This window comes from Scyliorhinus torazame, chromosome 16, assembly GCF_047496885.1.
Source record: "Scyliorhinus torazame isolate Kashiwa2021f chromosome 16, sScyTor2.1, whole genome shotgun sequence".
Classification (NCBI taxonomy): Eukaryota; Metazoa; Chordata; class Chondrichthyes; order Carcharhiniformes; family Scyliorhinidae; genus Scyliorhinus; species Scyliorhinus torazame.
This window is the reverse complement of record NC_092722.1, coordinates 186,539,585-186,563,547: the sequence shown is the minus strand read 5'-3', so window position 1 is coordinate 186,563,547 and position 23,963 is coordinate 186,539,585. Positions and strand designations below refer to the sequence as shown.

The 23,963-nt window shown below is 51.6% G+C and overlaps 1 protein-coding gene across 1 annotated transcript in view; it reads right to left on the bottom strand.

Moving 5' to 3' along the window:
• The window catches only part of LOC140393303 (ectonucleoside triphosphate diphosphohydrolase 4-like), an 88,001-nt gene extending 65,130 nt beyond the window's left edge, over nucleotides 1-22,871 (bottom strand). The window contains exons 1-3 of the mRNA XM_072479610.1: nucleotides 22,765-22,871; nucleotides 14,366-14,538; nucleotides 11,843-12,022 (exon numbers count right to left, since the gene is read on the bottom strand). Coding sequence (XP_072335711.1) covers nucleotides 11,843-12,022; nucleotides 14,366-14,373 — 188 coding nt within the window. The 5' untranslated portion in view covers nucleotides 14,374-14,538; nucleotides 22,765-22,871. The remainder of the gene's footprint in view (nucleotides 1-11,842; nucleotides 12,023-14,365; nucleotides 14,539-22,764) is intronic.
• Between the last annotated feature and the right edge of the window lie 1,092 nt (nucleotides 22,872-23,963).

Sequence of the window (23,963 nt, the reverse complement as noted above, 5' to 3'; positions counted from 1 at the left end):
TCTATGACCTGCTAATTTGAAGATGGATTAAGAGCTGAATGTTTCTTTTTTTTGTTGATTAATGGGAAATTGTACACTTGTGTTAAGCTATTCTTTTTGGGTGTGAAGTTAAAAGTCTAATATTGCATTCATAATAAAGTCTTGTCTTAAAAATACCAAAACCCATGGTAGCCTGGTGGCGCAGTGGTTAGCACTTCTGCCTCACGGCACCGAGGTCCCTGGTTCGATTCCGGCTCTGGGTCACTGTCCATGTGGAGTTTGCACATTGTCCCCGTGTTTACGTGGGTTTCGCCCCCACAGCCCAAAGATGTGCAGGGTAGGTGGATCGGCCATGCTAAATTGCTTCTTAATTGGAAAAAATGAATTGGGTACTCTAAAAAAAATTTTTTTTTTTTAAATACCAAAGCCCTATTTTTTCATGCAAAGGGATGTGGAGGGATAAATGTTGGCCACTACAGCCGGATGAATTTCCTCATCATCATAACCTGAAAGCTGAAGCAAGTAGACAGGATTTGGGTTTAATGTGTGATGCAGGCGACGGCACCTCTGAGGATACAGCGTCGGCTCAGAACTGCATTAGAAAGTCAACCTAGATCAACTATTAGATAAGAACAAGGTCGACCCCAGGTGGTTCACTGAGTATGTCAATACTTACTGCCTGGATTCTCGAATGAAGAACAGCCTCTTAGGTGAAATGCTAGAGTTTCTCGCCACGCAGGATTTTAATGAACACGAATCTTCAACCTCAGGAAAACATTTGGGAGATTTTGGATCAATAAAAATTTCTTCTGGATTCATTTGAAACAAAACCTATCACTGAATGTCTCCCTAACTCGTGCATAAAGCATAGTGAGAACAGGACACATTTGAGAAACGTCCTAGTAAGATTGATAGGATTGGCTGGCCTTCCTCACACGCTCTATTTTTAAACAAAATTAGCCTTCAGAGGTTTTATTTCTGCTTTACCCCTTCCCCAAGGTTAAATCCAGTCAGATTTTCCAGTCAACATCAAGTTGACGATTTTGATAGCCTTGAGCTCCCACCCTGCCCCCGCAATTGAAGGCCCAAAAAACGTTCCACTACAAGCACCAACGCAGGATATCGTCCCAACCCTTTACTGCTTTTCATGAGAGACAGCCTTAAATAGAATTAGCAGCGCTAATACAGGCCATTCTGTTCAACTGGCCCAAGTGGCTGCTTCTGCTCCACAAGAGCCTCCTCCCACCCGTATTCACCTTACCTCATCAACATAACCTGCTGTTCCTTTCTCCTTCATTATCTGGCTTCACCTTAAACGGATACAATCGAAATAAATTGCATTTGATGCCACTTGGGTGCATTCAAGCTCGGCGTTTGAGAATTTGAACTAGATAACGAGTGAGATGATGTTTAGAAATTTCGGGGGGGGGGGGGGGGACGAAGAAAGAATGCACTTCGTTCCCACAAACATTTGTCCTGCTCAAAACAAATTTCAACCTCGGGCGGCACAGCGGCGCAGTGGTTAGCACTGCCGCCTCACAGCTACTAGAACCGGGTTCCGATCCCGGCCCTGGGTCACTGTCCGTGTGGAGTTTGCACATTCTCCCCGTGTCTGCGTGGGGTTTCAACCCCACGACCCAACGATGTGCAGGTTAGGTGGATTGGCAACAATAAATTGCCCCTTAATTGGAAAAAAACAGCCAACCACGTCGCTCTGTACCTGCAGTCACATGTAGGTGAATTCAGGTAAGGACGACAGATTCCTTCCCTGAAGGGCATTAGTGAAACCAATGGGTTTTTACGATAATCGACAATGGTTTCATGGCCACTTTTTAACACCAGATATTTTTATTGCATTCAAATTTTACCATCTGCCATGGTGGGATTCGAACCCTGGTCCCCAGAGCATGATTCTGCATCTCTGGATTACTAATCCAGCAACAATACCACTACGCCACTGCCTCCCTTAGAGGGGTGAATACTTCTGCCATCTTTACTATCGTTCTTGTACATCAGCCAGTGGCCAGCTAAATAGCTCAAAGCCGAAGGATCACAGGTTCAATTCTCGGTCTGCGGCATGAGCTGATCACAACAGGGATGAAGGTAACAGGCGCAACAACGACTGCCACAACACTGCAGGGTTAGAAAGGCTAAAATAGACGACCCACTCTGAATTTCCGTCTGGTGTGCACGTATTTCCATACCTTTGTATGGATGCAGATCAAGGATAAGACTGAGCTTCGCTACGATGTTACCTTTGTTTGAAAGGCCTTCCCAACCCACAATCCACACAATCCTGAGGGCCACTTGAGACCAAGTAGTGGAGGTCAACCCCCATTCCGGGAACCGCGCCTGAGAAAGAGTCAACATCTCAGGGAGCAAATTGGGAGAGAAAGGGAGGTGGAGGGAACTTAAAAATACTCATTTGTGCAAGCATTTAAAAACGAAAGATAATCGTCTTACCAACGACAAAATGGGGTACATAATTTACAAATGATACAATGGCCCAGGTTATCAGCAGGTCTGGGGGTGGAGTCAGATCTGGACCAGGGCCTTTTGTACATCAGTGGCATCATGCTCATTCTTGCCTCACAGATGAAGCAGTTGTAGATACAGCAATTACTGCTGATCACGTCAAAAGGAAACTAAGTTTGCGAAAGATCTGAAGAAATCGTGACACAGAAAGCTGAAATATGGCTTTTGGCTCACCCCCTTATGGGAAGTGTCACACGATAAGGAATAACACCAGCGACTTTTGATCAAGATCGCTGATTGAACCTTCTTTGATCGGATGTTGGTCCTTGTGGTGAATAATAAATAAGCTTGATTGAGTTCCTGTACAGTGGGAGATTACGGTGGGAATGGAATGGCTAACAATAGGAGATGCACCTTAGAGTAACTGACCAGATTAGATTGAGGAAAGGCTGGGTCAGTCAGGTCTTTCACTCGGGACTGGATTCAAAGACTAGAGGAGTCGCGATCCTGATCAATAAGTGGGTGGTGTTTGAGGCGGGTAGAATAGTTTTGGATGTGGGAGGTTGGTACATTATGGTCAGTGGGAAACTGGAGGGGGATGCAGGTGGTATTAGTAAATGTGTATGCGCCATATTGGACCTGCAGATTAGTAAGACAGTAACCAGCGCCCGCACTGGAGGTTAGATGTGGGACTTTTGGCTGACGAAGGGGTGTGCGAGCGGCTGAGGAAATGTATTCAGCACTACCTGCAGGTCAATGACACGGGGGAAATTTCAGCAGCGATGGTCTGAGAAGCACTGAAGGCGGTGGTCAGAGGGGAGCTGATCTCGATACGGGCCCATAGGGAGAAGGTGGACAGGGCAGAGATGGACCGACTGGTTAAGGAGATACTACAGATCGATAGGAGGTATGCGGAGACCCCAGAGGCAGGGCTTTTAAGGGAACGGCGGAGGCTACAGGCGGAGTTCGGCTTGTTAACCCCAGGGAGGGCGGTGGAGCAGCTGAGAAAGGCGAGGGGGGCGATCTAGGAGTATGGAGAGAAGGCCAGCAGAATGCTTGCACAACAGCTTAGAAAGAGGGAGGCAGCCAGGGAGATAGGGAAAGTAAATGACGGAGATGGGAACCTGGTTGGAAATTCAGCAGGGGTGAATAAGGTGTTTAGGGATTTCTACAGTAGGCTGCAGAGGTCGGAACCCCCTACGGGGCCGGAGGGGATGAGGCACTTCTTGGAGGGGCTGAATTTCCCAAAGGTGGTTGGGAGCCGGTAGAAGGGCTGGGAGCCCCGATCGGGTTGGAAGAGATAGTGGAGGGTCTGAAGGCCATGCAGGCGGGGAAGGCCCCGGGGCCGGATGGGTATCCAGTGGAGTTTTATAAAAAGTTCTCTGGGATATTGGGGCCGGTGTTGATGAGGATGTTCAATGAGGCAAGGGAAAGAGTGGTGCTGCCCCCAACGATGTCACAGGCCACGATTTCGCTGATTCTGAAGCGGGACAAGAACCCGGAGCTGTGTGGGCCCTACCGGCCGATATCCCTGTTGAATGTGGACGCCAAACTGCTGGCCAAAATTTTGTCCTCCAGGATTGAGGATTGTGTTCTGGACGTTATTGGGGAGGACCTGACGGGGTTTGTTAAGGGTAGGCAGTTGGTGGCCAATGTAAGAAGGTTGTTAAATGTGATCATGATGCCCCCGGAAGGTAGGGAGGTGGAGGTAGTGATCGCAATGGATGCAGAAAAGGCTTTTGTTCGGGTAGAATGGGATTATCTGTGGGAGGTACTGGGACGGTTCGCATGTGGGCGGTGCTTTATTGACTGGGTCAGGTTGCTGTATCAGGCTCCTGTGGCAAGTGTACGGACGAGTGTGACAACATCGGACTATTTTAGACTGCACCGGGGGATGAGACAGGGATGCCCTCTCTCCCCACTGTTGTTCGCGCTAGCTATAGAGCTGTTGGCAATTGCTCGGCGAGCCTCAAGGGGCTGGAAGGGGCCTGGTTCAGAAGGGGGTGGAGCACAGAGTCTCGCTCTATGCAGACGACCTGCTTCTGTATGTATCGGACCCATTAGAGGGGATGGAAGAAATCATGAGCATTCTAGGGTAATTCAGACGGTTTTCGGGGTATAAGCTAAATATGGGAAAAGTGAGATGTTTGCGGCCCAGGTGAGGCGACAGGAGAGGCGATTGCGGGAGCTGCCGTTTAGATTAGAAGGGGGAAGCTTTAGGTACCTAGGCATTCAAGTGGCGCGGGAATGGGACCGGCTACATAAATTAAATCTGGCCTGGCTAGTAGACCAAATGAAGGACGATTTTTGGAGATGGGACGCGCTCCCGTTGTCATTAGCTGGGAGGGTGCAGACGGTGAAGATGACGGTCCTCCCGAGATTCCTGTCCGTGTTTCAATGTCTCCCCATCTTTATTCCGCGGTCCTTTTTTAAACTGGTCAACAAAGTGATCCCTGGCTTTGTTTTTGCGCGTAAGACCCCACGGGTAAGGAAGGTAATGCCTGAGCGGAGTCGGGGAGAGGGCGTGCTGGCGCTGCCAAATTTTAGTAACTATTCCTGGGCGGCGAATATAGCCATGATCAGGGAGTAGGTGGAGGGGGAGGGGTAGCAAGGGAGCGTATGGAGGCGGCTTCATGCAAGGGCACCAGTCTGGGGGCGTTGGTAACTGCGCCTCTGCCGTTCCCGCCGGCACGGTACTCCACCAGCCCCGTGGTGGTGTCGGCCCTGAGAGTCTGGGGGCAATGGAGAAGACATGTGGGAGCAGAGGGAGCATCGGTCTGGTCCCCAATCTGTAATAATCACCGGTTTGCCCTGGGAAGTATGGATGGGGGGGTTCCAGATATGGTGGAGAGCAGGGATTGAGAGGATGGGGGACATGTTTATAGAGGGGAGCTTTCAGAGTATGAGGGCGCAGGAGGAGAAGTTTGGGTTGGCGAGGGGAAACAAATTCAGGTATCTGCAGGTGCGGGACTTCCTACGTAAACAGGTGTCAACCTTCCCGCTCCTACCACTAAGGGGGATTCAGGACAGGGTAGTTTCCAGAGGGTGGGTAGGAGAAGGGAGCTGACATTTACAAGGAACTTATGGGGTCAGAGGAGACGCTGACCGAGGAGCTGAAGCGCAAGTGGGAGGAGGAGCTGGGAGGAGAGATAGAGGGTGGTCTATGGGCGGACGCGTTGAGTAGAGTCGGCGCGTCTGCAACATGTGCCAGGCTCTGCCTGATACAATTTAAGGTCGTTCACCGGGCTCACATGACAGTGGCCCGGATGAGCAGATTCATTGGGGTGGAAGACAGGTGTGCAAAATGTGCGGGAGGACCAGCGAACCATGTCCACATGTTCTGGGCATGTCTGAAGCTTAGCGGATTTTGGCAGGGGTTTGCGGATGTCATGTCCACAGTGTTAAAAACAAGGGTGGCGCTGAGTCCAGAGGTGGAGATTTTCGGGGTGTCGGAAGATCCAGGAATCCAGGAGGAGAAAGAGGCAGACGTTTTAGCCTTTGCGTCGCTGGTAGCCCGGAGACGGATACTATTAGATTGGAGGGACTCAAAGCCCCCGAAGTCGGAGACCTGGCTATCGGACATGGCTAGCTTTCTCTGTTTGGAGAAAATCAAGTTCGTCTTGAGAGGGTCACTGTTAGGGTTCGCCCGGAGGTGGCAACCGCGTCGACTTCTTTGCGGAAAATTAATCATCAGCAGAAGTGGGGGGGGGGGGGGGGTTAGTTTAGCTTAGAGTTGGGGGGTTAATAAAGTGGGACCTGTAAGGGAGGGAGACGGCTTTTGCACTACGTTTATAGTTTCATGTACATTGTTTATTGTGTTGTTGTTATAATACCAAAAAATACCTCAATCAAATGTTTATTTTAAAAAATGGCTAACAATGACTGAAAGGCATGGCAGGAGCCTGTCTTGGAGCTGTAGATAGAGAGGGATAGTGACAAATTTTCTCTGACAGGTAGAGATCTACCTGGCAGAGATCAGAGTTATTTTTTTTTAAATGTATTTTATTGCAAACATGTTTCGAAACAGGATACAGCGAATAAACACCCTGGAAAACATACTTCCCAACAATCAACTATACGGTCTCTACAGATTTTCCGTTTTTTTCACCCCCCCCCCCCCCCTCCCGCAACGAAAAGCCCCTCAAACACAGTCACAAACATCCCCCACCTTCCCTCAAACCCCCCTGAAGAGCTCCTTAACTCATACTTTATCTTCACTAATCGCAGGAAGTCGTACAGGTCACCCATCCAAGCCGCTATCCCCGGTGGCGATGCCGACCGCCACTCCAGCAAAATTTGTTGCCGTGCAATCAGAGAGGCGAAGGCCAAGACATCGGCCTTCCTCCTCTCCCTGAGCTCCGGCTTCTCTGAGACCCCAAATATCGCCATCAAAGGGTCCGGGTCCACTCCCTCCTCCACTATCCTGGCTAAGACCGCGAACACTCCTGCCCAGAATCTTCCCAATTTTTCACAGCCCCAAAACATGTGCGCGTGATTCGCTGGCCCCCGCCCACACCTCTCACACTCATCTGCTACCCCCTGAAAGAACCCACTCATTCTTGCCCGAGTCATATGCACCCTGTGCACCACCTTAAACTGTATCAGGCTCATCCTTGCACTAGAGATCCCGTTTACCCAACGCAGTGCCTCACTCCATTTCCCCAATTAATCTCCCCTCCCAACTCCGCTTCCGATTTCTCCTTGATCTTCACCACCCACTCACCCTGCTCCCCCAGCCACTTGTATATATCCCCAATTCTTCCCTCCCCTTCCACATCCGGAAGCAGCAGTTGCTCCAGCAGGGTGTATCCCGGCAACCTGGGGAACCCCCTCCAGACATCTCGCGCAAAGTCCCTCACCTGCAGATACCTGAACTCACTCCCCCTCGGCAGCTCTACCCTCTCCCTTAGCTCCTCCAGACTGGCGAAACCTGAGAGATCTGAGTTATGGCTGCGATATCTAAATCCCACTATCCCGTTCACAAACAAAAGACCTTCTTCCCTGGTCAACGCAATACATAGATTCTAATCCATCCAATTCCTTACTGTAACAATTTTTGTTGCACTTTGTGTGTCAATTTCTTTTTTGATATAAATTATAATGCCTACATTTATAATGGAAAAATAAAATGTGATGTATATATACACAACTGTTTATAAATATGAGAAATGCCATTATTTTTGAAAAATAATGGCAAAATGATGTAAAGTCATCAGTTTTAATACACCATCAGTTTTAATACACCATCAGATTTAATACACCATCAGATTCCTACAATTCTCTTAAGTGCTTTGAAATTTATTTCATTCACAATATTTTCTCCAAAAAATGAAATTTTGAATATTCAAAATAAAGGTTTAACCAAAACTGTTCATAGGTATTTCAAGATGATTTGAAGCAGTTAAGAAAACATATCAAAAGCTAAATTGAGGTTTTTCTTAAAGTGCGTCGCTCACAGGTTAGACAGGAGAGGGAAAGAAACAGTGTTTCCTTGTACAACGTTGCTTCAATTTTCAAAAAGAACGCTGTTCATTTCCTCACCTGCTTTTATATAACAAGTAAGAGTCCCAGGTGACCATAGGCTGCTTTCCCCTTCTGCTTTTGAGGGGGCGGGCTGGCTGGTGGTTTAACCTGAGGATCACCACACCTCAGGCGAGGGGCAAGGTTGACAAGGCAGGAGGGCCTTCTATATTTCATGAATGACCCCAGCTCGTACAGGGATTGAATCCGCTCTGCATCATGAACCAGCCAACTGAGCAAAACCAGCCCCCGTGCTTTTATACAAGGTCAAAATCAAGGGTTAGGTCTGGTGAAAGAGGGGACAGAGTGAGAGGGAGAACGAGACAATAAACAAAGAGAGCAAGGCGAACAGGCACTTTCTTTCCTCATTCTCATCTCAAGGCAAATAAGTGTCGGAGGTAAACAGAAAACAGAGTTAAGGAGGTGGTAGGAAAAAGCGCGAGGGTGAAGCGGCTCCTTACCATTTGCAATTTGGGGCAACAGGTTTGTGGGGCTGGTGGATGCAGCACTGCTGGATACATATACGTGACAGCACGGGGAGAAGGCAACTCAGAAAGTGAAGAGATTGCACAGTGACAGGAGTGAACGTGCGGTGAGAGAAAATATGGACACAGCAGGAGAAAGCACAAGCCATTTTGGGGGGGAAGGAAGAGATGGAAAGGGTCCAGCTGGTGACACATTGTCCCCTCACAGAACCTACCCCAAAGACAGACTAAAAGTTGTTGATGTCTCCTTTCCCCCTCCCAACCAACTCCCAGACAAATGGAAAGAACAGGCAGATTGGAAAGCAAAATAAAGAATTTTGTTTTTATTCCTTTATCAGAATTACAAAGCCAGAGCTCAGTGTGGGCATGGGCAAAGCCCTAGTCCAGCTCCTTGCCTGCTCCAAAAACCAATTCAAATTGAATCCAATGCATGGCTCTGTTGCTAACTTTTGGTTTGCTCTTAAATCGTAATTTGCTCTGTTTGTTTAACCTTTGCTCTAGAGTCGCCAGGTATCTTTATGATACCGCCACGAGGTTCAAGTTCAGGTCATGATCAATAACACACCAATTAGTAAGATTCAAACCAAAACACATTTATTATACACAGTAAATCACTACTCATGCATAAACTCTACTTTCTAGGCTATTCCTATCACTAAAAGGCCTATACTTTGTCATGATATTCAAACACACACATCATGATAGACAGACCAACAGACAAATCAGCACACATAACACGACAGCCAATCACAGACAAGGACAGAGACAGTAAAAGAGAAGAAACACGACACCTGGTGGCCAGTAGATCTGGAGACCAGGACAAGGACAGGACCTGATTAACATCACACAGAGGGAGTCACCACGTGCAGAGTATCAAGACAGAACTGTAAATAGCAAGTTGAAATAAAACAGCGTTGTACCAAATACAACCGTGTTGGTTCATCTGCACCTCAGAACACCCAACACCACATACTTAGCTTCGGAATTGGCCCACCAGGTCAGGGGAACAAATGGCCTTTCGTTCAGGTCCTGAGTCTGCAGGATTCAAAAGCTGGTACGGACTGGTAGCTAAGAGTGCCTATCTTGTAGCGAGCGTTGACTTGAGACTTATTTGTTGGTGGCCGCTGAGACAGGTCACTCTCACGGGTTGATTCAAGTTGCTGAGTGACCCTGCCAAAGAAGGACGATTTGAACTTGGGGGATTTACTTTATAGTCCCCAGGAGCTTCCCGCCCTTCGGGGCGGACCCCGTACCTGGTTCCAAGTAATTGGACTACTTTCCGATCACTTGGATCGATTTCTCCAATGCTGGATCGGTTCCCTGATCGCTGGGCGGTCCCTAAGTGTCCGTTGGCCTTCCTTTGCCTTGGCTCCTGCTGGCGCCGAGGAGTCTGGCTTGGCTTTATTCACCTTAACTGTTGCCATTGTGCCCTGGAATCGCTTATTACTATGCAGATGGCTGCTGCATTGCTATGCAGATGGCTGCTGGTTTCAGTGCTGTCTGGTTCCTTACAGGTTCCAATACACATGATTTCTGTATTTGCTCGTCTTTGTCTGTATTGGCTGAATTTCCCTTCAGTCTTTGCGGTTCTACATTTTAAGTCGGGAAGTGGCCAACTCAGGTGGCTACAGCCCCCACAAGAGAGACATACCAGCTCCAGGCATTACATCTGATCCCATGCTCATCTTAGCCAAAAGGCCGAGGAGGGATGCAAAATAAAGAATTAAGGGAGAAAATAAAAGAGACAGATCAGAGAGAAATGATAATACAAAGAAACTAGGAACGGAGAGACAACTTTCTTCAACTTATAATATGCAGTGCCATGGTAGAACAGCGAGTAAAATTCAAAATCTGACAACACACGACAACGTTTTACATTATAAATGTCTATGTCCGTGTGCAGCACGGTGGCGCATTGGTTAGCACTGCTGCCTCACGGCGCCGAGGACCCGGGTTCAATCCTGGCCCCGGGTCACTGACTTGTAGAGTTTGCACATTCTCCCTGTGTCTATGTGGGTCTTGCCCCCACAACCAAAAGATGTGCAGGGTAGGTGGATTGGCCACGCTAAATTGAGTGTAAACATAACTCAAGATTGCTGTAGATGCAATTTGATCTCAAGCTGAAAAGAATAGTAACAGGATTTCAGCCGGGAGTCCTTCTTGGACCTGGAATGCAGTCGAAGGGAGATACTGACAACATGAAACAAATGTGTCCAGGACAAATTCCTGAAGGAGCTCTGCAATCTCTCACCATTTACACTGGTTTACATTTAAAACTAGCCATATTGGCACGCGGTGGGACTGTTCGGCTGACCTTTGCGCTTTAAAACCAGAAACTATACTTTCTTCTTTGGTAATGTCGGTGGCACGGTAGCACAGTGGTTAGCACTGTTGGTTCATAGCGCCAGGGTCACAGGTTCGATTCCCAGCTTTGGTTGCTGTCTGTGCAGAGTCTGCACGTTCTCCCTGTGTCTGCGTGGGTTTCCTCCGGGTGCTCCGGTTTCCTCCCACAGCCCAAAGATGTGCAGGTTAGGTGGATTGGTCATCCTAAATTGCCGTTTGTGTCCAAAAAAGGTTAGGTAGGGTTATGGGATAGGGTGGAGGTGTGGGCTTAAGTAGGGAGCTCTTTCCAAGGGCCGGTGCAGACCAGATGGGCCGAATGGCTTTATTTTGCATTGTAAATTCTTTGGTTCTGTGTCAGTCCCATTTGGCATATTTTTCCAGAACAGGCCAGTTTCATTTGCATTAAACACTTGCTCTGGTAGTCTCTCTGCCCAATGTATTCCTGCAGCACCTTGGGGAGACTCTCCCTGCAGCTACATGGTCAACTAATGCAGCCTCCTCCACCAACCTCACATTATGCAGCCCAAAATGCTTTTTAAAGCGATCAATCCATCCTCTACTGGCTCAGAATCCACTGGAAGGCAAAGGAAAGCCTTCTACACCACCTTCATCATCATAATTATCAACGGTGATACCATCACTACCCTCTTTTCTACTATTTATGTATTGGTACAATAATTCCTAATCATTGGACCATTAATCCTGGTTCCTACTTTCATATATTCTTATTGTCCCTAGACAGTGCAACCTTCTGTGCAGCACTCCCAACTAGCCTTTACAAGTACCAACTACTGAGGCAGGCAAATTAAGTCCAAACATTCGACAGGCCACAAGGCGTTGTCCGGGATAAGCTGGCACATGATCTGATACACATGGACATTTCATCGTTTTATTATTTCAACAGAACCATTCACAAATCGGTTAAAGCCACCACTAAATAAAAATGGAAAGGTGGGGGGGTGGGGTGTCAAACGAAGATGTTAATTAATTGCCTGCTATCGTCAAGAGTAACGTCTAGCCTTACGAGAGATTCTACTTACTTTTCCAGCTCTTTGTCCCTGAATGGTGGCCTCCAATGCTGATATTCCATAAAAATAAGAAAGAACAGTAGACAGAATGTGAGGAGGACACCAGCAAACACCACTTTCTGCCGGGCTGTGGTGTTTCTGGGGGAGAGGCTGAAATGCCACGATGCAGGAAACAAACAGGAAAAACAAACTCTGAAAGAAAATTAAAACGGTAAGATTTTAATCCATTACAAAAGAAACAAGACATATCATGGCAATTATCACATGTCATGCCACAATGTAAAAGAAAAGACTTGCATTTAGATGGCACCTTTCACAACTTCAAGAATTTGCAACCAATTGAGTACTTCTATGTACGAAGCAAGGCAGCCAATTTGTGCGTAGTAAGTTCTCACAAACAGCAATGAATGAAATGACCTGGTATCTGTTTTAGATATTAGTTGGGCGGTAAACATTGGTCGGGACTCTGGGAGCTGGATTTTATGCTGCCCCGCTGACAAGTTTGAAGACAGGGGAGACGCGGAGGGCTTCCTTCTGCAGATCCAACCATCCCCAACCTTTCCAAACTTTTATAGGGGCGAAGGAGAGGTATCCAGTGGCTACCTGCTCTTGGGCCTATTGAGGCCCTTAGGTGGCCAATTATTGACCAAAAGGGCCTCATCCTGTCCCCACTGGTATTTTACCCAAGGCGGAGGGGGAGGCCCATGTCAAGCCAGAAGCCTGGCAGCTTTAGCTGCACAGGCTGGTGTTGGGCAAGGACAGCTGTCTTTCATTGGGGCCAGCACCCGGGCCTCAGAGCGCAGTCCATTCGGCTACACCCACCAAAAAACAACGAGGACTCGCAACTCGCAGCAATCAGTCCAAGATTCACCATTACTGCTTCGGAGTTCACCACCCCACTGAGGATCCCGACCCACTATTTGGGAAGCCCAGGCGTAGGGCAATGAATTCAGGATGGGTAATAAATATCAGCTTTGTCAATGTCACCCAAGGGTGAATAATTCCTTGTACACAAAGCACTTGTCTTGCTTTGTCAAGCAGTCATGTGCCGAAAATCATCAGGAAAGTCCTGCATTGTACAGAGAGTTCTCACCGCTGCTATGATAAGCTGGCAATGTGGTTGGCAGTGTGCCATCCCATTAACCCACAGCACTTCCTGCAACCATGGGAAATTCTTATTTTAAAAAGCCACAGAGTAAGACAAAACTTAGCCTCATGAAGTAAATTAATTTAAAATAATTGGATTTGTTAGGTCCTGCACAGAAATGCCGCCAGTCATTTCAGGTGGACCCATGATAGACTGCAATTGGCAGGTTCCAGTGCTGTCAGCTAGCCATTGGGTTGTACTGTACTGGTAAGCTGTTACGCTGCTTCATCCACTGTGCTCAGAAATCCATGGAATCCTTACCGTGCAGGAGGAGGCTTTTCGGCCCATCGAATCTTCCCCCACCCGCCGAAAGAGCACCTCACCTCGGCCCACTCCCACCCCCATAACCCCACCTAAACGTGGACACTAAGGGGCAATTTAGCATAGCCAATCGGGATGGCACCACATTTATACATTAGAGGCATTACACTGCCTTTTACGTACTCTATTCAGTTAGCAATGACAAGTTGCATTGATATTGTGTCTTTAATGTAGTAAGACATGTAAAAGTGCTTCATAAAGGCAGAATGAAAAAGAATGATTGCCAAAGAAAGATCTTTAGACAGTGTGTTGAAAGGCTTAGTCAGAAAGGTGCATTTTAAGGAGGGTCTTAAAGAAGGAGATGGAAGTGGAGGCGTTTGCACATTCTCCCCGTGTTTGCGTGGGATTCACCCCCACAACCCAAAGATGTGCAGGGTAGGTGGATTGGCCGCGCTAAATTGCCCCTTAATTGGAAAAAATGAATTGGGTACTCTTTAAAAAAAAAGGCTATGCACTCGTTGAAGTGTTACTGACACCCCCTCCTGAATGTCACGGGTGTGTCCTATTATCTGCATCAGCTGTGGGATAACCTTGTCCAGATGCTCGGCATCTGACTGGGACTCAGCTGAGTCCTGGGATCCGGCAGACCTTCAAATGCTGACTCCCCTGGAAGTTCCTGCCTCCACCTGATGTGCATTAGTAACTGTGTGGTGCTCCGAAGGGCCGGTTTTCATGCTGTAAACATCTATGACTCTTATGACCTAACCTGCACATCTTGGTACTTGGAAGAATTTAACTATCTCCCCATTTTTGTTATCTTCTGAGATGTTCCCGAACCCCACAGTTCACTACTACGTCAGATAATCAAAGTTCCAGTGAGATTGCTTATCCCGTACTGCTACCATGAATTAGAGATCATTACTCTTTCAAACATCAATAGTTTCATCATTGTCAGACATGCATAAGGCCATGATATAAAATATGTCCCTTTTTTAGGCTGAGGAGAAAAGGCAGAGTAATCCTTCTGACCTTTAATTATCAAATCTAATTTGTTAAATCATTAAGAAAAATGTAGTCCAATAATATTTAACATGTTGCAAGACTTATGAAGGAGTTGCACAACTTACCTAGCCATATGGTAAAGGCGCAGCGTGTAGGAGGGAAGGACCTTGATCACACGGCTTCTATGTTAAGCTTCTTGCTAGTGAATGTCACCTCGACATCTTGAGTTAATAGGTGCACGCTGCTGATAGCGTGGGTGAGACCTGCCTCCTTTTGCAATGCGCAGCTCAAAGGTTAACTGAAAAGCACATTGAGAGAGAGAGAGAGATAAACAGAGACCGAGGGAAAGTTAGAGCACACAGCAGATGATCAGCAATCATAAATATATCAATAAAGATCTAAGCACTGAACAATTTCTCCATTTATTCTTTTCCTGCCGTAACTGTGCATGACCAGTGCAGGCTTTTGGAGTGATCCATCACTAAGCTGTTGGCATCTGCAAGGTTCCACTTGCCATTTTCTGTAACAGAAGAATGGTTGAGCTGTGGCACTTCCTGCACTATTGCAATACCTCATCACTTAAGTCAACCCTTTTAGTCAATTTCAGATTTTTTTTTCATCTGTGAGTGAATTTTGTACTCCGTACCAATACATGGATCACTAAAAGGAGGATATGCTAAATCCATATCAAACTTTGGTTAGAATGTGTGCAGTTCCAGTCGCCATATTATAAAAAGGATATAGAGGTGCTGGAAAAGGTGCCTGAAGATTTACACGGGTGGACAGCACGGTAGCACAGTGGTTAGCAAAATGGCTTCACAGCTCCAGGGTCACAGGTTCGCTTCCCGGCTTGGGTCACTGTCTGTGCGGAGTCTGCACGTTCTCCCGAGTCTGCGTGGGTTTCCTCCGGGTGCTCCAGTTTCCTCACACAGTCCAAAGATGTACAGGGCTAGGTAGATTGGCTATGCCAAATTGCCCTTTGTGTCCAAAAAATGTACGGTGGGGTTCCGGGGATCGGTGGAAGTGTAGGGATAGGGTGGAGGTGTGGACTGAGGTTGGGTGCTCTTTCCAAGGGCCGGTGCAGACTCGATGGGCTGAATGGCCTCCTTCTGCACGGTAAATTCCATAATATCAGAAATGCCTGGGCATAAATATGAGGAAAGGATTGACAGGCTAGGCCGCTTCTCTCTTGAAAAAAGTCTGAGTGGTCTAATCGAGGTCTAAAATTATGAAAGGTTTTAATAGAGTGGATACGGAGAGAATAATGTGGGGAAGAGTGTAACTAGAGGAAAACAATAAAAGATAGTCACCGAGACATTCAATCAGGAATTCAGAAGACATATCTTTACCCAAAGATAGGTGAGAATGAGAAACCCGCTACCACTGGGAGTGATTGAAGATAACAGTATCGATGCATTTAGGAGGAAATTAGACAAACATGCGAGGGATAGATTGTTCGGGTGGGAGATATAGATGAGCAAAGATAGGAGGCGGATCGAGCGAAGCATAAACACCGACATGGAGTGGGTGGGCCAAATGGCCTGGTTTTGTAGCATACATCCTACGGACACCTGAGCGAGCTTATTTTTAAACAGTAAATAGTGGACTGAATTCTCAATGTCCCCCAGCCACGGGTTCGCTGATGGCGGGATCCTATATTCCGCCACTTGTCAATGGGATTTCCCATTGAAGCCACCCCACGCCGCCAGGAAGCCCACATGGCCAGCAGGAAAAGTGAATCGCAACGGCCGCAGAATTCCGACCAGTCTCTCCGATGTAATTCTATGTGAAATCCAAGTCCTTCCATTTTAGAATGCCGATTCAAAGCCTCAAGCACAGTGCCAGGTGATAAGTAAAACTGCCACGACTGTAGTTCATCAGTTTGCCTCTGTCTGACATGTCCCTCTACAGAATGGCTTTTGGCTGCCTAACAGGCAAGGAAGGGCTTTTCGGCCTGTCTGAAGTGCTGGCACCCCGGCCTCCCGCTGAGTTCCCATCACCCTGCCTCCACCCTGTTGCATCGGGAAACTGGAGGTCAACTTAAAAACCCAGACCATTCCCCTTTGCCTGCTGCAAGTAAGGCTCTTAAGAAGCCAAATAGGCACCCCCGGGAAATGCCTTTAGATATATGCAGGTGAGGGCTTTTGTGAGGCGACAGGTGAGGGAATTCCCGTTGCTCCCGGCACAAGAAGTTCAAGATAGGGTGATCTCGGGTGTATGGGTCGGGGAGGACAAGGTGTCGGAAATACACCAGGAGTTGAAAGAAGAGGGGGAAGCGCTGGTAGAAGAGTTGAAGGGTAAATGGGAGGAGGAGCTGGGGGAGGAGATCGAGGAAGGTCTGTGGGCTGATGCCCTAGGTAGGGTTAATTCCTCCTCGTGTGCCAGGCTCAGCCTGATACAATTTAAGGTGGTCCACAGAGCGCACTTGACGGGGGCGAGGTTGAGTAGGTTCTTTGGGGTAGAGGACAGATGTGGAAGGTGCTCCGGGAGCCCGGCGAACCATGTCCATATGTTTTGGTCATGCCCGGCACTGGAGGGGTCCTGGAGAGGAGTGGCGGGAGCAATATCTCAGGTTGTGAAAGTCCGGGTCAAGCCAAGCTGGGGACTAGCAATATTTGGAGTAGTGGACGAATCGGGAGTGCAGGAGGCGAAAGAGGCCGGCATTCTGGCCTTTGCGTTCCTAGTAGCCCGGCGAAGGATCTTGCTAATGTGGAAGTAGGCGAAGCCCTCCAGCCTGGAGGCCTGGATAAATGATATGGCTGGGTTCATAAAGTTGGAGAGGATTAAGTTCGCCTTGAGAGGGTCTGCGCAGGGGTTCTACAGGCGGTGGCAACCGTTCCTAGACTATCTCGCGGAGCGTTAGAGGAAGGTCGGTCAGCAGCAGCAACCTTGGGGGGGGGGGGGGGGGGGAATGTCCTGGGAGGGCGGGGGGAAGAGGGGGGACTGCCTGGGAGGGTGGATGAGCAAGAGATAACATGAAGGGTTGGGGAAACTGGCACGTACAGGTGAGGGCCACTGTACAAAGCTGTGTAAATATATCATTTTGCCATGTATATATCTTGCTCTGCGCGATTTCTCGTTTTTTTTTTGTTACAAGGGGGGGGGGGTTATTGTTTGTAAGGGAGAAAAATTGTGTTAAAAAACTTTAATAAATATATATATATTTTTAAAAAGAAGCCAAATAGGCTGTCCACCTTGTGGGAGACCTGGGGTCTGAAATCTGCCTCCACCAAAATGGTCTATGTTGGGAAACCTGAATGCCAGGCAGCACCAGTATTTTCGAACCTCGTCTGCCTCCCTACGAGGTCCTGAAAATCCTGCCCTGGTCTCTTAAGGTAATTCAACCACTGCACCACACAAGTACATTATATTACAGGCCCTTGCAACTGATGCATTTTGACAATGATCACCGCAGGCTTATTGAACTGTAGTCAGCAGTTCTAATCGGAAAATAAAAGCTGGTGTACAGTGCATCAATAGACTGGACTGCAAAAGTTAATGACTGTACCATTCTTAATCTATTTTACACTGCCCTAATCAAATCTCAACCATGAACCATATCAAGACAACTCTGACATCAACAAGACTGCGATACATTCTGAAATGGGAAACTGGGATTAAAATGACACAGACACCAACAGTATTGATTCAAACCAGGCTCGACAACCTCTCAGCACAAGATCAGTCTTTTCATTTCAATTTATCTTGGAAACATCAGTGAGTTGTTTGGACAGGAGTGAAAAATAATTTGAATATTACTGAAAAAAGAGTCATGTGACTGAAGCTTTTCATCCCACATTCATCATCAGGAAGAATGGAGTATAAATTATTGTGATCGTTTGAAATTTGGCATTCTTGCATTTGACCTCATGAGTGCAATACAAAAAGCTTTGTCAACGTGTCTCTCTTTCAGCAATATTCAAGTGAAAAAGAAATATGCTGAGCAGCTCCCCAAACTCCTTTCCCCTGCAACATGGACTGCATCTTTCCATGCCCTGCAATTCATTGCTCATCTGTGTTCAGCACTTTCCTCCCTTGTGCTTTCCACCTCATTCCAGTTTCCTAACTGCCCTCAAGTACTAACCCTTCCCTCTACCCAACCCATCCTATCATCTCTTGCCCTTCCGCTCTCTACCCTCTCACCTCATGGCCCACGATTACCTCACGTCCATCCCACCCCCAGCCCGTCATCACTCCCGAGCCCCTCACAGCATGACCATCTCCTCCCTTAGTCATCATTCCCTGTGATCCTCTATCCCTTCGCCATTGACCATCCCTCACTGATCACTGATCACCCACACTCTCCTTCGCCACAGTAATCACCACCCCAGTGACCATCTCCCCCGCTGACTTTCTCCCATGACCCTCACCCCCATTAAACACCCATCACCGACCCTCTTTCGCCACTGACATATCCCTCCCATATCACTACCAATGACCCCCTCCCCAGCCCTCTCTCCATCCCCAATGATCCCCTCTGCCAGCCCGCCCTCCTTCCCCAATGACCTCCGCCACAGCCCCCTCTCCTCCTCCAATAACCCCCTCTCCCAGCCCCCTCCTCCAATAACCCCATCCCCAGCCCCCTCCTCCAATAACCCCCTCCCCCAGCCCCCTCCTCCAATAACCCCCCTCCCCGAAGCCCCCTCCTCCAATAACCCCCCTCCCCCAGCCCCCTCCTCCAATAACCCCCCTCCCCCAGCCCCCTCCTCCAATAACCCCCCTCCCCCAGCCCCCTCCTCCAATAACCCCCCTCCCCCAGCCCCCTCCTCCAATAACCCCCCTCCCCCAGCCCCCTCCTCCAATAACCCACTCCCCCAGCCCCCTCCTCCAATAACCCCCCTCCCCCAGCCCCCTCCTCCAATAAACCCCCTCCCCCAGCCCCCTCCTCCAATAACCCCACTCCCCCAGCCCCCTCCTCCAATAACCCCCCTCCCCCAGCCCCCTCCTCCAATAACCCCCCTCCCCCAGCCCCCTCCTCCAATAACCCCCCTCCTCCAATAACCCCCCTCCCCCAGCCCCCTCCTCCAATAACCCCCCTCCCCCAGCCCCCTCCTCCAATAACCCCCCTCCCCCAGCCCCCTCCTCCAATAACCCCCTCCCCCAATAACCCCCTTCCCCAAGCCCCCTCCTCCAATAACCCCCTCCCCCAGCCCCCTCCTCCAATAACCCCCTCCCCCAGCCCCCTCCTCCAATAACCCCCCTCCCCGAAGCCCCCTCCTCCAATAACCCCCCTCCCCAGCCCTCTCCTCCAATAACCCCCCTCCCCCAGCCCCCTCCTCCAATAACCCCCTCCTCCAATAACCCCCCTCCCCCAGCCCCCTCCTCCAATAACCCCACTCCCCCAGCCCCCTCCTCCAATAACCCCCCTCCCCCAGCCCCCTCCTCCAATAAACCCCCTCCCCCAGCCCCCTCCTCCAATAACCCCACTCCCCCAGCCCCCTCCTCCAATAACCCCCCTCCCCCAGCCCCCTCCTCCAATAACCCCCCTCCTCCAATAACCCCCCTCCCCCAGCCCCCTCCTCCAAAAACCCCCTCCCCCAGCCCCCTCCTCCAATAACCCCCCTCCCCAGCCCCCTCCTCAATAACCCCCCTCCCCCAATAACCCCCCTCCCCCAGCCCCCTCCTCCAATAACCCCCCTCCCCAGCCCCCTCCTCCAATAACCCCCCTCCCCCAGCCCCCTCCTCAATAACCCCCCTCCCCCAGCCCCCTCCTCCAGCCCCCTCCTCCAATAACCCCCCTCCCCCAGCCCTCTCCTCCAATAACCCCCCTCCTCCAATAACCCCCCTCCCCCAGCCCCCTCCTCCAATAACCCCCCTCCCCCAGCCCCCTCCTCCAATAACCCCCCTCCCCAGCCCCCTCCTCCAATAACCCCCTCCCCAATAACCCCCTTCCCCAAGCCCCCTCCTCCAATAACCCCTCCCCCAGCCCCCTCCTCCAATAACCCCCTCCCCCAGCCCCCTCCTCCAATAACCCCCCTCCCCGAAGCCCCCTCCTCCAATAACCCCCCTCCCCCAGCCCCCTCCTCCAATAACCCCCCTCCCCCAGCCCCCTCCTCCAATAACCCCCCTCCCCCAGCCCCCTCCTCCAATAACCCCCTCCTCCAATAACCCCCCTCCCCCAGCCCCCTCCTCCAATAACCCCACTCCCCCAGCCCCCTCCTCCAATAACCCCCCTCCCCCAGCCCCCTCCTCCAATAAACCCCCTCCCCCAGCCCCCTCCTCCAATAACCCCACTCCCCCAGCCCCCTCCTCCAATAACCCCCCTCCCCCAGCCCCCTCCTCCCTCCAATAACCCCCCTCCCCCAGCCCCCTCCTCCAATAACCCCCCTCCTCCAATAACCCCCCTCCCCAGCCCCCTCCTCCAAAAACCCCCCCTCCCCAGCCCCTCCTCCAATAACCCCCCTCCCCCAGCCCCCTCCTCCAATAACCCCCCTCCCCCAATAACCCCCCTCCCCCAGCCCCCTCCTCCAATAACCCCCCTCCCCCAGCCCCCTCCTCCAATAACCCCCCTCCCCAGCCCCCTCCTCCAATAACCCCCCTCCCCAGCCCCCTCCTCCAGCCCCCTCCTCCAATAACCCCCCTCCCCCAGCCCCCTCCTCCAATAACCCCCTCCCCAGCCCCCTCCTCCAATAACCCCCTCCCCCAGCCCCCTCCTCCAATAACCCCCTCCCCCAGCCCCCTCCTCCAATAACCCCCTCCCCCAGCCCCCTCCTCCAATAACCCCCTCCCCCAGCCCCCTCCTCCAATAACCCCCTCCCCCAGCCCCCTCCTCCTCCAATAACCCCCTCCCCAGCCCCCTCCTCCTCCAATAACCCCCTCCTCCAGCCCCCTCCTCCTCCAATAACCCCCTCCCCCAGCCCCCTCCTCCTCCAATAACCCCCTCCCCCAGCCCCCTCCTCCAATAACCCCTCCCCCAGCCCCCTCCTCCAATAACCCCCTCCCCCAGCACCCTCCTCCTCCTCCAATACCCCCTCCCCAGCCCCCTCCTCCAATAACCCCCTCCCCCAGCCCCCCTCCTCCTCAATAACCCCCTCCCCCAGCCCCCTCCTCCAGCCCCCTCCTCCTCCAATAACCCCCTCCCCCAGCCCCCTCCTCCTCCAATAACCCCCTCCCCCAGCCCCCTCCTCCTCCAATAACCCCCTCCCCCAGCCCCCTCCTCCTCCAATAACCCCCTCCCCCAGCCCCCTCCTCCTCCAATAACCCCCTCCCCCAGCCCCCTCCTCCAATAACCCCCTCCCCCAGCCCCCCTCCTCCAATAACCCCCTCCCCCAGCCCCCTCCTCCAATAACCCCCTCCCCCAGCCCCCTCCTCCAATAACCCCCTCCCCCAGCCCCCTCCTCCAATAACCCCCTCCCCCAGCCCCTCCTCCAATAACCCCCTCCCCCAGCCCCCTCCTCCAATAACCCCCTCCCCCAGCCCCCCTCCTCCAATAACCCCCTCCCCCAGCCCCCTCCTCCAATAACCCCCTCCCCCAGCCCCCTCCTCCAATAACCCCCTCCTCCAATAACCCCCTCCCCCAGCCCCTTCCTCCAATAACCCCCTCCCCCAGCCCCTTCCTCCAATAACCCCCTCCCCCAGCCCCTTCCTCCAATAACCCCCTCCCCCAGCCCCCTCCTCAATAACCCCCTCCCCCAGCCCCCTCCTCCAATAACCCCTCCCCAGCCCCCTCCTCCAATAACCCCCTCCCCCAGCCCCCTCCTCCAATAACCCCCTCCCCCAGCCCCTCCTCCATAACCCCCTCCCCCAGCCCCCTCCTCCAATAACCCCTCCTCCAATAACCCCCTCCCCCAGCCCCCTCCTCCAATAACCCCCTCCCCCAGCCCCCTCCTCCAATAACCCCCTCCCCCAGCCCCCTCCTCCAATAACCCCCTCCCCCAGCCCCTCCTCCAATAACCCCCTCCCCCAGCCCCCTCCTCCAATAACCCCCTCCTCCAATAACCCCCTCCTCCAATAACCCCCTCCCCCAGCCCCCTCCTCCAATAACCCCCTCCCCCAGCCCCCTCCTCCAATAACCCCTCCCCCCAGCCCCCTCCTCCAATAACCCCCTCCCCCAGCCCCCTCCTCCAATAACCCCCTCCCCCAGCCCCCTCCTCCAATAACCCCCTCCCCCAGCCCCCTCCTCCAATAACCCCCTCCCCAGCCCCCTCCTCCAATAACCCCCTCCCCCAGCCCCCTCCTCCAATAACCCCCTCCCCTCCTCCAATAACCCCCTCCCCCTCCTCCAATAACCCCCTCCCCCAGCCCCCTCCTCCAATAACCCCTCCCCCAGCCCCCTCCTCCAATAACCCCCTCCCCCAGCCCCCTCCTCCAATAACCCCCTCCCCAGCCCCCTCCTCCAATAACCCCCTCCCCCAGCCCCCTCCTCCAATAACCCCCTCCTCCAATAACCCCCTCCTCCAATAACCCCCTCCTCCAATAACCCCCTCCCCCAGCCCCCTCCTCCAATAACCCCCTCTCCCAATAACCCCCTCCCCCAGCCCCCTCTCCTTCCCCAATGACCTGTTTTCCTCTGACCCTCACTGACCTGGCAGGGTCACTCTCCATCCGCCAATCAGCATCGATTGGGGGGGGGGGGGGGCGCCCCGTTGCCAGGACACCAGCTCCAGCGCGCTCCGTCCGGCCAGGCCGCCGCCGCCGCAGCCGGAAAGCAGCCGTGCCACGTAACCAGGGCGACGGCGACGGCGCCGCCTCCATGTCGCAAAATATCCCCTCCACCGCGCGACTGGGAAGAGCTGCTTTCCGGCAGCGGGGTTGCTAAGGGCCTGGTGGGCCTTGCGGTCCTGTCACTCACCCCTCAGGGTCGAGCCGAGCCTGCGGCCTCCTCAGGGTTGGGCGAGCCGGGCGGGGGCGGGGGCGGGGGGTTGAGATTTCCCTGGATCAGAATCTTTTATATTTCGCCTCTCATTCTTCTCAACTCTACAGAGTGTCAACCCAGTTAATTTGCTCGGTTTGTCATCGACTCCCTACAGAGGATGTGGAGATGCCGGCGTTGGACTGGGGTGAGCACAGTACGAAACCTTACAACACCTGGTTAAAGTCCAACAGGTTTGTTTCGATGTCACTAGCTTTCGGAGCGCTGCTCCTTCCTCAGGTGAATCAAATTCACCTGAGGAAGGAGCAGCCCTACAGAGGAGGCCATTCAGCCCATCGAGTCTGCCTCGACGGTCTGAACGAGATCCCCACCCAGGCCCACACCCCCACCCTATTCTCGTAACCTCACCAAACCTGTAGCCACTAAGGGGCAATTTACCATAGCCAATCCACCTAACCTGCACGTCTTTGGACTGTGGGAGGAAACCGGAGCACCCGGAGGAAACCCGCGCAGACACGGAGAACGTGCAGACTCCGCACAGACACTGACCCAAGCCGGGAATCGAACCCGGGACTCTGGTGCTGTGAGGCGGCTGTGCCGTCCATTGTCATCACAGGACAACCTCTCAACCCAGACATGACCATCAATCGTTGGAGTGATCAAAATCCTGGCTGCGGAAGAGGCCAGAGTTAGAGGAGTGCAATTATCTCAGTTGTAAGATTTGAGACGGTTACGGGAATGGCAAGGGAATAGGCCATGGAGAGATTCATGCTCGATGATGAAAATTGCGACTGCCATGGAGTGAGCAGTTTGCTTGCTCCCGTTCAAGATGGTATTTTTTTCTCCATCTGAAGGCAAAGGTTTTTGATGGCAATATGTGCAGGAGTACCTGTGGAAGGTGTTACTCCTTT